We start from the raw sequence: 13,424 nt of genomic DNA, 5'->3' as shown, positions 1-13,424 counted from the left end.
AACTTCATACAGTTAGCAGAGGCTGGCCAAATAGGCACTCTCATTTCCTCATGGTGGGAAAACAGATCAGTAATTTATATCAAAACCTTACAAGATACATGTTTGACTCAATTTCATTTACAGAAACATATCTTAATGAAAAAAATTTTTAAATTCTTGCAAATTTTTATAGAAAATTAGAAGTAACAAAAGTGTCCAACAATGAGAATGCTTAATAATGCCATATCCACTGGATGAAAGTTTATGTAGCCATTTAAGACTTCCAGGGAGGCCCTGGGGTGGCAGAGTCCATGCCATGTCACACTGCTAACTAAAACCTCTCCAGAGGTTTGACTTCAACAAAGATGAGTATCCTTCTCCCATCAAGATTTACAGCCTCAAAAACCCAACAGAAGGCCACTATGAGTTAGAATTGGCATAACGGTTGTGAGAAAGTGAGTAATTTAAAACAATGACTTTGTTGTTGTTGTTGTTATGTGCCATCAAGTTGCCTGTGATGCATAGTGACCCTATGTACAACAGCTCTGCAGCCTGTCCTGTCCTGACCTAGTCTCACTCTGACACACCTACCCACTCAACCCCAGTTATTGTGACGATTCATCTCATCTGAAGTCTTCCTCTCCTACACTGTCCTTCCACCCTTCCAAGCATGATGTCATTTTCCAAGGACTGGTCCCTCCTGGCCAGGTGCCCAAATTATGTGAGATGGAGCTTCAAAAATCCTTGACTCCAGAGAACAACTTAGTTTCACTGTCTCTAAGACAGGTCTGTTTGTTCTCTTGATGGTCCAGTATGTTCAAGATTCTTTTCCAGCACCACAACTCAAAGGCATTGATTATTTTTCTGTCCTTTCTGATGCACAGCAAGTAATTGTGACAATCATGGCCTGGATCAGGCACACCTTAGTCTCTAGACTGACATAGTTGCTCCTCAGTACTCTGGAGTACAGCAGATTTTCCCAGAGCAATTTGTCTCTTGATTTCCTGACTGTGGTGCCAAGAGTGTTGATTGTGGAGTCAAGTAAGTCTAAATTGTTAACAACCTCAGTCTCTTCTCCATCTAAGATGGTGCTGCCAATTTGCCCAGTGGTGAGAACCTTTCTTGACGCTGAGATGCAATCCATATTGAAGACTATGGTCCTTGACTTTCTGTAGCAAGCGCTTCAGGTGCTCTTCAGTTTCAGCATGCAAGATTGTATCATTTGCGTATCTGCAGGTTGGTGATGAGTCTTCCTCCAATCCTGATGTCACATTCTTCCTCCTAACGCCCAACCTCCTGAATGATCTTTTCCGCATATAGATTGAAAAGGTATGGAGACAGGATGCATCTCTGATGCACTCCTTTCCTGATTTCCTTGCTCTGTTCTGAGGACTACTTCCTGGTGTAAGTATAGGTTATAAAAAAGCACAATCAAGTGTTCTGGGATTCTCATTTTCCTCAAGGTTAGCCATAATTTGTTGAGATCCACACAATGTGTGAAAATGACATTAATCACCTAAATATGTACAGGTGGAGATGTTAAGTGACTATGAAAGTTTTAAAACAGGTGATTACCTACTACTTTTGGCTTGTCTGATACATAGAACGATCTTCAAGAAACATATATTTAGATTGTAAATGGAAAAAAATACCCCCTCTTCTAAATGTCATTTTTAAAAAAGTTGACAAAAAGGGCATATTAATTCCTTTTCTAAGGTCATGGAGGAGGAAGACACCAGATCAAGTTGCAGATGAGAAAATACCATAAGTTGGCCAATCTCTTCCGAAAAATCCTATAGCTTGGCTCAGACTCTGGGGTCCAATTTATTCCTATTCCTCAAAAAGAAAAGGAATCAGAAAGTAATTAAATTCATGTCATTACATGCCAGGCAAACAATGTAACAAAAATTATGAATGAGATACAATCTCTACCCCTCTAAAAGGCAAGTACAATAAGTAGCTCTTCAGATATAAACATTCATGAGAAGTAAGGGGTCTATGTCTTAGAAGACCAAATGAGGAAGCTATATCTTCAGAGGGTCTCTGAATGGCCTTGGATAAGAGGTAGGGTGGGAACTAGACTTGGAAGAAGCCTAGGATAAGATTTTATGAAGCAGAGATGTGAGAGTGGAATATTCCCACCTGTAGGAGGCAGAGGATGGAGCCTTTTTAGGAATGATGGATGCTCTACTGGACGGGGGAAAGGATTCCAACACTAGAGTGGGAAGGTTTAAAACCTTTAAAGGGAGTGGCTCAGTCAGAGCTGAGTACTAGAAAGAATGCCCTGCTGGCTGTGTGGACAACCTAAAGGGAGATTATTTCTTGCCAACCATGTCTTCAAAAACACATGCATGTGGGTGTTTGGGCATATCTGCTGTTCCAGATGTGGGAGATAAGAAAACTGATAGAATGGAAAAGTCCTGTTGTTATTTGGACCCATGATCTAATCTTCCTAACAACTCAATACAATGAATATTTCCTCTATTTTATAAAGAAAACTGGAAAGGCCAGAGAGATTTATTGACTTACTCACACAACTAACATCCTATATAACTAGCATTGACCCAGCTTGTCTATTTCAAAAGCCTCAATTCTAGACCATGAAGTTGCAGTAATTGGGGGTGGGCAGGAAGGATGAGTTAAAGGTTCCCCTCCCAGGTGTGTGAAGCAGAGGTCTTACTATCTTCGACTTGAACTCTTTATGGGAGAACTACTTGTCTCCATTCCCAGACTCTTACCAAAATCTATCAGACATACTGCCATTGAGTTGGTTCTAATTTATAGTGACCTTCTGGTGTCTGAGGTTGTAAATCTTTAGGATAGGAAATTGCCCACCTTTCTCCATGGAGTGCCTGGTGGATTCAAACTACTGACCTTTTCGTTACCAGCACAACACATAATGCACTATGCCAGTAGAGTTTCTTCAGACTCCTGCAGGGCCCTTCTTTTCCCAGTCTACCACACACAACAACAAATGCAAATTAAAATATGAATATTGATATCAAAATAGTACACAAAGTAGGAATTTCTGTGATTGAGGCTGACATGTATTTTAATGTGTCTGGAGACTGGGAGCTGACAGTTAGTTGTTTGATAAAGTGTGAAAATGTCAGTTCTATGAGCATCTACCTAGATTTCTCTGCCCCATATATGCTTACTCACTCCCATCAATATACTGGGAAATGTTTGGCCAGAAACTCAGCTTTGCTAACCCAACTGTGAATTCGCTATTTTCAGTCACAGAGTCTACAAAGTCAACAAGCTCAATTTGTCTTTTAGAGATGAAAGATTTAGAAACTTTCAAAAGAGTTGGAAAATGAGTCTACTTTACTAATTTTTATGTTAAAGGAAAAAATATCTTTTAGAAGTCCCTCAATTGGTAAATTATTTCCTTACTTCATGTTTGCTGCATGTGAGGAGGTACATCTGTACCTGTGCGTATGTGTGTGTGTGTTTGAATGGCACTGCTTTTAAAACAGGGCACTCTAATGCCAGCCTTGTATGGTTCTGTATTGGGAATGCAATGTATTGAGGCACAAGCCCAGCCATGCAGCATTCTTCTGCGGGCCAGGTGTGGTAGTGAGATGCTTTGGAGGGAAGAATTACATTCTCTCTTTAAAAAGTGATAGCTGATGGCATCTTTGCCATTTCTGCTTTTTTTTCTAATTTTGAGCAAATCAGACTTTAAAGGAGGCAGAGCTATAGAAGAACTTGACCACTTTGCTCCATTTGTCCAGAGAAATATGTGATCCATCCTTCTTTCTTTTTTTTTTTTTTTTTGTGGTTGGGCTGAAGCTGAGCAGGTCTGGAAAAAAGCCACACTACGGTATCTATTAACAATTATTTGCCAGTGGTTACATGGATACTCTGAAAGCTCCTATTTCAGGTGCTTTGAAAATCTGCTGCACAAATGAACAAGGGATAGAGCTGGGGCCTTGCTCAGTCATATTAGAGATGGACCCTCCACACACCACGGTGACCTCTCTGCAGGTCGGCACCACACTGTCTATTTGCAATTCAAACCCAATGCGAGAGCTAGGAGGGCAACACCGGGTTCTTGATTATGTCTGCGAGGTCACCATTCCTATGCAGAGTTGGAGGAGGCCAGGTGGCAAACCAGTATATTTGAAAATTGGATCTTTGCTGGGAACTGCCTCGATTTTGGAGCAGAAACCAAACTGGCAATGTCTGCATTAGACACATCTGGGAAGTCACACAGCTATGTTATCATATGAAGAGGAGGGGGACAAAGGAGCAAAGGAAATATTTTCTACTGCAGTGAGTGAGGTCAGGTGAAACCAAATCTTAAATTAGCTCAAGAAAGGGAGCTGGAGAGCACTGCAGAAGACCCAAGTCCTGTACATGCCGAACAATGCTAGAGTTTCCATTACAAAATAGCTTTTCTAAGAACAACTGCAAATATCAAGTCTGTAGAAATCGCTAAGACTGAAGGGGGGAAAAGTGAAAATTGAAAAGGGTGCACTAATAGATCTGTCAACAGTCCAATGGTGACAAGCCACATTTCTATAAAATGCCTTCACCATTTGTGTCACCTGAAATGTACTGACACTCTTTATAGAACATTATCTCCTGAAGCTATTCTTGAAAAAGACTGGCAGGGGGAAGAGGAAAAGGGGAGGGGAAGTGGAGAATGTGCCTTAGATCCTATCAAGCAAAGGAAGGGGAGATGATGCGGAAGGAAAATGATCTAGACTGTTTAAATGAACCTTTGAACAATGATGTTAAAAGCGCTGAGTATAAATGATTATTTGCAAAGATGCTGCCTATAAAAAGGGGATTTTCTTAAGGTCAAATATATACATTTATATATGGCAGTAAGAAGATGATTCTTGCTTTAATGGTCTGCAGACTTCAAGTCTGACCAATGAGGGTACATCTGTCCTGCTCCACGAAACACCCTTTTCTTTGCCTGCTTCAGGTAAGATTCTAATACCAGCCTGAGGTGAGGGTAGAATGAGGGAAAATTTGGTAAGAAAATCTCTCTCCATTTGTCTATTTTATATCAGCAATCAAATTCAGCTCCAAGAGACTGGGAAAGAAGAGAAGAAGGTCCATTTAGGGACTTAAGTGACATCCACCGGAAGATGTCAAGCTACCATCTCTGGCAGGGTGTAACAGATGACAGCTCAGGCCTACCTGGACTGACATTACAGGGGTTTTTATTTCCAGACTTGACTCTCAGCTGTTAAAAACTCGCTCTCAGCTGAAACACAAAATTTAAGTGCTTAGTCAGAGCAAATTATTTTCCAATTAAAAGAAAGGAATCAATCCCTTCGACCATTTCAAGTTAATTAGAAGGTCTCTCTGACTTCATAACATTAAAATGGGCTTCATTCCCCCCCCCCCTTTCTCTCGCCCTCTTTTTTTAAATTGCTGAGACAAACAAAGATCCTTATTAGAGTAGTGCACTTTGGGGTATAGGGATAATGAATTAAATGACCCCAAACATCTTTTGGAAAAATGAAAACCATTGTTTTACGAAGGCAGCATTAAAACTGTAGAGAAACAGCAGAGAACCTGGGAGTCCATGGTTGGGATTGAATCCTGGCTCTGCCACAGTCTCCTGGTATGACCCTGCGCAGATTTATTCATGACTTGGGAGAAACAGTTCTGTTGTATTATTCTAAGGATCAAATGTGAATGCTTGGTGCATGAGCCATGTACAACAAACGCTTTATGAGGGGTGATGTTAATAATCATGATGACAATATTCATGGTATTTTAAAATGTCTGTCTAAAATACTTATAAAACGTTATGTTCACATCCCATTGCATAAGCACACAGAATCAGGTCAGGAGCATCTTGGCCAGTATGATTTCAGAAAACTCTGGAAATACTTTATGATGGTCCAAGAAGACAATCAGAGTCTCCTCCTCCTCTTACTGAGTCTCAAAAAGCAACTGCTGGGCTCCTCTCATTTACTCCACAACCAGGAGGGGAGCTGGAGCGCTGTTCTCCAGCCCACCCTTCTGTGCTCCACATCTACGTGTCGGTCGTGTTCATGAGGGAACTCCCGGAATCATTTCCCAAGGGATACCTCCTGGTTTGCGCTTCAGCCAGCCACAGGGCAGGGGTCGGATTTAGGAGCTCTGCCGCCTGGCCAGGGAGGCTAAGACAATTTCTACAGACCTCTGCGAGCCCCCGGCCCAGTGGAGCCAGCAAGTAACAGCGGTAACTCTGAACTTCCCTGCCTTTGTGGGTTTAAACCAGAGTCTTAATGTTATTTGAAGACAGTTTTTTGTCTGTGAATATTTATAACAGTGTGAAAACTCCCGGACAGCTGGTAATGCATTTTGAAGTGTGCTAACAACACTGTATCAAACAGCCCTCTATTGATCGCATCATACTGTTTTTTTCTTTTTTTTTTTTTTTTGTGGCCATGCATTTCATACACGGTGCTTATACATTTTGAATAAGAACTTCAAGTACCTTTTGCTTCAAGCGGTTTTTCACTTCTTTTATTCCCATTTTTGCATGATCTTTTGCCTGCATGAAAAATTAATTTAAGTTAAGATTCCCTTTCTGTTTCCAGCAGGGACTAGGCTTGATTTCAGTCCGCCATGAATCACCTTCTCTGATTACTAGAAAAAGGAAGGAAAAATGGGATCATCAAGTTGAAAACATAATGGCTATGAAAACAAATATAACGTTAAAGGGTTGGGGGAAAAAACCCCACCCTTAAAGGAGCTGTAGAGATTTTATTTTCTGTCTTTTTATAGCACCGAGCCCCCCGCCCCCAAAGCCCTTTTACTGCTGTATAATTATTTATCTTGGCAGCCGAGTGACAGCTACTAGTAACAGCAGAGCTGCAGCCCTTTCTGGCCACAAGACTCTCCATGCCATTCCATTAGGTCAGGGGCAGGGCCTCAGGACCAATTTTCTATCCAGGACGAATGGTCTGAAGGGGTACATCTCAGGGATATTATGGTGCCATTTCCTCAATCTCCTCTGAGGAGACACCTTGCTTTTTTTTTTTTTTAAACATTTTGGACCCATGTGGTTCAGTTGGCAGACATCCACCCCACTCAAAGAAATGAAACTTAAGCATAGAGAGAATGAACAACATTTGAAAAATGAAAATAAAACCAAACCATGCTACTTGAATGTCTCAGGGTCAAATTGGCAGGCAAGAGAAACTGCCAGAGAAAATCCTTGAGACTTGTTTATGACTTGTAAAAGGTAGAGAATCAGGAGCTGAGGCGCTTCCCTTACTTTGATTCTGCTGTGGGCACGAGTCTCAGAAACAACACATTTCCTAGAGGGTGGTGATGAGAGAGATGATGAATTTGGGAGGAAAATTACAGAGTGTGTCCCACCAAGAAAACTCTTTCAGGAATCTGCAAAGGAGTTGCTTTACTGGACATAATAATGTGGACACATGTTGGGGCTGGACCACTTGAATGACCGTGCCATAGGGATGTAGGCATGGAGCAGTGGGAACTTCAGGCACCCAGCCTACATTTTAAAAGCTAAACACCGTAGCCTCCCATTTCTTTATCACAGTGACTATTAGCAACAATCCCTGAAATAAAATAACTTTCAGAGCATTTCTGAAGGGTTTAGGAAAGCACAACGCCCTCGCCCTCCACTCCTCCAGTCATCTCTGCAGTACGGGATCAGGTGTATTATGTCATCAAGGGACATTTTGTTTGGAACATAATACTAATATCAGTACTTACAAACTTATAGACTGTCTTCATAGCTGGGTTTGCTTTCGTTTTTACCGTATTCAGAATAGCTCCGCTTCCTTTCTATAATAAAAAGGTCAATTAGCAATTTGGACAAAAGAGACAGGGAGCCAACACCAACAAAGATATTTTCTCTTGAATCAAGTGAAACAGTATTTTAAGAACATGTAGTTTAATTAGGTCCTAGGCAATTCTGGCTTTGGTGTGGTAATTATTATGGGGTAAGTATGAGGGTGGAGAGGCTATTCCTTAGAAAGGGACATCATGCTTGGAAAGGTGGAGAGGAAGACCTTCAATTAGAGGGACCGACATAGTGACTGCAACAATGAAGTCAAATTGTTGACAATATGGGTGGCATAGAATAGGAAAGAGTTCAGATCTGTTCCTCACCGGGTGGTTATGAGTCATACTTGAGGGCATTTAACAACAACAACAACATGAGAGGGTGGGGTGGGATGGGTTGTGAATGAGGATGATAACCATTTCTTGTGATAACTGAGGGGAGACTCCAGATTCCATGTTTTACTTGGTATCTGTGCCCTGGCTGGTAGGAGAGCATATGATAGGCTTTTTGGGGCAAGGGTTACCCTATAGTAATCTATAGCTTCTGAAGAAATTTTAGTTACCCAGGACAGTAAGGTACATTTAATACAATGGACTCATATAACCAACACCAAGCCAGGGTAGAACATAAAAGGTGTGATTAGCCAGGACTGTCTAGCTCCTCTGGAAATATGCTGACCTCAGATCTGCACCTTTCTTTCTTTAATCTGGGTTTTCTTATTGATTTTCCCTTTAAATTTTATTTTGCTGTTGTTGAGAATATCTACAGAAAAATAAATACAATTTAATGGTTTCTAATGTATGATTTAGTGACACTGAGTACACTGTTCACATTGTACAATTATCCTTACCTTCTTTTTCTGAGTTATTCCTCTCACCCAGGAGGCTGATCTAATCTTTCGAGTTGCTGCTTTTAATTTGATCCCATGTAGACAAGACAATTCTTAAGAGAATAATATCCAAGGCAGATCTTTTGAGAACACTCATGAAACTAAGCTATTGTTTGGTTTTATGATTTCAGGGGATATTTTTTGTTTGAGATTTAAAGATTATCTTGGGCCAAGTTTCAGGGTTTCATCAACACTCTGAGAATTTGAAATTATGTTCTGCACTTTCCCCTTTTTTGATCAGGATTCTTTTACTGAATCTTTTATTAAAATGTTCATTAATGGTAGCTGGGCACCACCCAGTTCTTGCGCTCTCCTGGCAAGAGAAGGGTTGTTTATGGAGGCAATTAGCCCCACACTGCATAGCTCTTCCTCTTCCTAACTTCCTCCTTTGTTGTGTTCCTGGTGAACAGAGACCAACAGTATCTTGGATGGTAACCTACGAGTTTATAAGACTCTAGTCACCATGCAATGAACTAGAAGGTAGAACAGAACTATCAGATATGTTACTAAGGATGCCTCATAAAACCATGACCCTAAATCTTCAAACAAAGCAACCATATCCCATAGAGTGTCTGGTTGTACACAAGCAGACTCAGAGCCACTCTCTTTGTGTTTTTGGTATTTTAAAAATGTAAATATATCTGCCATACAACTTTTGCCAATTCAGCTTTTTACAGGTGTGTAACAAACTGACAATTATAATAAGATTGTCTGCACAACTCTACTTGTAATCAAAGTGACTGTTCATCATTGTTAACTCTTCTCCATCGCTCCCTGACCTCCTTGCTCCCATGCCTGGTAACCAGTAATTAACGCTGGTCTCTATATATTTGCCTTTTCTTGCCTTTTTATATAAGTGGGGCCATATGATATTTGTCCTTTTGTTATTGGCTTACTTTACTCAGCATAATGTCTTCAAGCTCTAGCCATACTGTAGTGTGTATCATTTTGCCTATTGGCTAAGTAGTATTCCACTGTATGTATGCACCATATTTTGTTTATCTGTTCAGCTGTTTCTGGGCATTTGGGTTGTTTCTATCTTTTGGCTATTGTGTGTTGTTTTGTTTTAAATCACTCTGGTATGCTACCTTCTTTAATATCTAGACTGTGACAAAAGAAAAGAATGAATAGTCATGAATGTTAACTGTGGCTTTATTATAAGTATATCCAACATACTAATTTCTAAGCTCACTTTCTTTAGGAAAACACAAGAGAAGGTTCTTAGCTATATAAAAGAAGTAACAAATGGATATGAACTACATAGGCTATATGTGAATATATATTTGTGAATCTACTTTTCAGTTTCATTTTTGAAGGCTCACTATGTAGATGCTTGTGTGAAGTTCTGAAGGTACTGAACCTATCAAGACCTAGTCTCTCCCTTTAAAGACGGCCAGTCCAGTGGTGGAGAGGCGGAGGCACGCTGGAGTGACATCTGGTGCTGTTACAGCTAAGATACAGACCTAGAAGTAACTCAATTTTTGAAAACCAGATAAAGCTTCAGAGAACAAAATATTTGTCCACAAAAGATAAGATTAGGCACAGGAAAAACGTAAAAAAAAGAAGGTGAAAACCTATGGAATGTTCTGGGAACAAGTGGTGCCAAAAGATCCAAGCACAATGTCACGTGGGAGCAATGGCACATGGGGCTGAGGAGGTCAGATGGAGTAAGTTCAGTGAAGGGCCCTGGAGGGTTTGAAATCAAATGCACCACAAAAGCAGATTTGTGGTGGTTTGGAAACACAATTCCTGATACATGGAAAATAGATTAGAATGGTAAAAGGCTGGAACCAGTACGTATATAAGAGAATAAAGATACAGTAATGTAATTATTCGGCTTAAATTTTAGCACAACTTTAGGAAACTGTCCACATTAGGAATTTTGTACTTTAATTAAAAACATTAAAATTGGACCTAGAAAATACTCTATGCTGTAAGATAGTATGAAATTTTCACCTACTCATTTATTCCGTATTGCTTTCCAAAATTACTCAGTGGCCTATTTAAATGGTCTTTGGAGTATTAAAACTCCCTTTATCAATCAATCAATCAACAAGTCCTTATTGCTTGTCTATGATTTGCCAAGTGGCGTGTTTGGCCATACAAGAATAAAAGAAGGCTTTCATCAAAGAAGTGCTTACTCTCAGCCAAGTGCAGCCACTTCCAAGGAACCCACCTTGGCAGCAGAGCACTTGACCCACAAACAGGAGAGAACACTTATCACATTATGTTGGTGTTGCCTGTTTACCTCCCAGGCTCCCTAACAAAATGAGGAGTTTTTCCAGGGCAAGGCAAGGGTCCTGCTTCCCACTGTATCCTCAGCACACAGCATGGTGCCTGGCACACAGTAGGCCTTTGGTACACACTCACTGATAAAGTGACAGAAAAGAAAGGCAAGGTTCTGAATACTTCAGTGGCTTCTGAAGCCCTGAGCACCTGGCTCTGGACACAATATAAAATTATTTACAATAGTGAAGGGATGAATTCAAAGAAAAATCTTAGTGATGTGTCCTCTGTTCCCAGGAGCCTCTGTTGTGAAAAACACTGCCGAGAAGCAAGTGAATAGCTTTTTGACTTCTCCATGATCACTGAAATTGCCCTGGTTTTAGAAGGAAGCCCTAGGAATGCTTTAGGACCACATCCCATGCAGAAAGCTGACTTCCTGAAGAAGATGAGGAAGCTTCTCTTCACTCTCTAAGTCCCCACCAAGGAATGGCTTATCCTCTGGTCTCAGTGTAAGAACAGCCTGGCTTTAAAAACAAAAGGATCTTAGCTGAGGAACTGGAGGGCTCCCTAACAACAGCCTTGTGGGTGGTAGAGGATGCTGAGGGCCACCAGGAGGTTAACAAAGAGGCCCAGATGACTCTGGATGGCCACACACTTACCCGGACTGTGGAGAGCCACTGGTGGTACAGTTTATCACTCCCTGGGGAGAGAGAATTCAGAGAGGCTGTTATTCAAAGAAGCAATTTTCCTTCAGGAGTTTCTCAGATTTCTTTCAGCATGTAAGTTTCAGAAAGTTCAGACCTGGTGAGCCACATGGAGGCTCCTGTGCTCACCCCTTGAAGGAGCAGCTGTGAGTCACCACCCCTGACTATCTTTCTCAACTAAGTGATTGGATTATACCATCAACCTCAGTACAAACCTACAAAATCCTTCATGTTGCCTAACAGGTAAAGGCTAGGTGCTTCAGGTGCCTTCCCTGGAAAAGGAAAGAATCATCCCTTCAGTTCTAAAGATTTATGGAGAGCCTAGGCTTTTTGCAGTGGTTTCCACGTGTTAAAGCTTCCTCATTTGCTGAGCATTGGCCTGTGTCATGGACAGTCCTCAGTGTCTGCATTAAACTTTGCTTGTAGACTCTAATCTGCTCTCAACAGGAACACTTTGAGGAAGGAGATGTTGCTCTTGCTAAGACACAGGAAAACTTCAGCTAAGAGAGGTGAAATGACTTGACCAAGATCTTAGAGCTAATAGGCAGGCAGAGTGCTTGTCTGAACCCAGGTTTCTGAAATCATTATCTCCTTTGTTCTCCATGGCATCATGCTAGACACTCTGTTTAACTAGTTTATCAACTCAAGGAAAGCTAATGACCATAAGACAGATGATCTCATATGAGTCAATATGAAACTTGTCAGAGATTCTGCAAACATATCATGGTCTAAGCTGAAATTAGTGTCTCTCTGATGAAGGAATTTTTTAGCAAGCTTCCACCTTGCTAAACACATCCTCATCCATAATAGCCCAGCCCAGGGAAAGAAAAGGAAATGTTTCTCACCAGCATACTCGCCCATGTTGATCTCCTCTTCGAAAACATCACTGAAACCTTCTCCAGAATTGAGAAGGTCTAAACGACCATCAATAAACTATTGAGAGAGAGAGAGAAACAAGGCACAGTGGTTTGTAATAAGATGGGGTGGGGAGGGGAAGTATATTCATATGGGCATCTTAGTATATGACTAGAAAACTACCACATTTTCTAAGAGAGAGTTTCTTTAAAATTGTGTCTTCAAAAGTAATTTTTGACATATGTAAAAAAAAATGGTTGTGTATTTTTATACTTGTACAACCACATGACATTATTTGCTGTGGGTCTGTGGTTGTTGATCAGCCTCCTCCTGATTGAGGCCCTCTTCCCAGACCCTGAGCCTTTCAGGCTGGGGCCTCAGTCCCATCCATGCCTGCAGCCTTGGGATGTGGAGTAGAGACATCACTGGCCCCTGGCTGGGCTGCAGATTCAGGCCCTGCCAGGCTGACAGTAGGGAAGGCTAGGCACCTGTTTGAAGAGCTGCAGCTGCGTGGCATTCTGCAGGAACTGCCTCATGGCTCCTGAGCGGTAGTGGGACACGAAGGCTTCCTCAGAGAAGGTGATTGGCTCCTCCTGGGAGAGGGGGACAGGGAGGAGAGCGTCAGAAGCAAGGCATGAGGATGACCAGTTCTTAAAGTGCCTGCCTGATCCCTTAGGTACTGCTTCTACATTCAGTTCCTCATTTACTGGTTAAGGAAGCTATTATCCCCAACACCATTCTAGTCTACGCATGAGGAATCATTTTCAAAGAGAAGTCATCAGCAGGAAGGCAGAACTAGGATGTGAAAGCAGGATTCCAACTCCTACACGCAGAACCTACAGAACCTCAGTCACATGCAAGTTAGTGTGGCATGACCACTGGGGCAGTGATTTGCAGACTTTCCTCTCTTACTTTTAGGAATGGAGCCCTTTGTCCAGATCAGACCTTATGTACTGCTGAGCTGCTCTGCTGGAGCTGGCTGCAGGAGCTGGCACGA

At 41.5% G+C, this 13,424-nt stretch overlaps 1 protein-coding gene across 1 annotated transcript in view; it reads right to left on the bottom strand.

The window, feature by feature from the left end:
* Positions 1–13,424, bottom strand: part of DENND1A (DENN/MADD domain containing 1A) — a 311,879-nt gene that overhangs the window by 68,468 nt on the left and 229,987 nt on the right. Inside the window, exons 5-9 of the mRNA XM_006892585.1 lie at positions 12,916–13,020; positions 12,418–12,505; positions 11,528–11,568; positions 7,681–7,752; positions 6,431–6,487 (exon numbers count right to left, since the gene is read on the bottom strand). Of these exons, the coding sequence (XP_006892647.1) occupies positions 6,431–6,487; positions 7,681–7,752; positions 11,528–11,568; positions 12,418–12,505; positions 12,916–13,020 (363 nt within the window). The remainder of the gene's footprint in view (positions 1–6,430; positions 6,488–7,680; positions 7,753–11,527; positions 11,569–12,417; positions 12,506–12,915; positions 13,021–13,424) is intronic.

This window comes from Elephantulus edwardii, unplaced genomic scaffold (assembly GCF_000299155.1).
Source record: "Elephantulus edwardii isolate Elephantulus edwardi_28Jun2011 unplaced genomic scaffold, EleEdw1.0 scaffold00116, whole genome shotgun sequence".
In the NCBI taxonomy this organism is placed as follows: Eukaryota; Metazoa; Chordata; class Mammalia; order Macroscelidea; family Macroscelididae; genus Elephantulus; species Elephantulus edwardii.
This window is presented reverse-complemented; position numbering and strand designations above follow the sequence as displayed.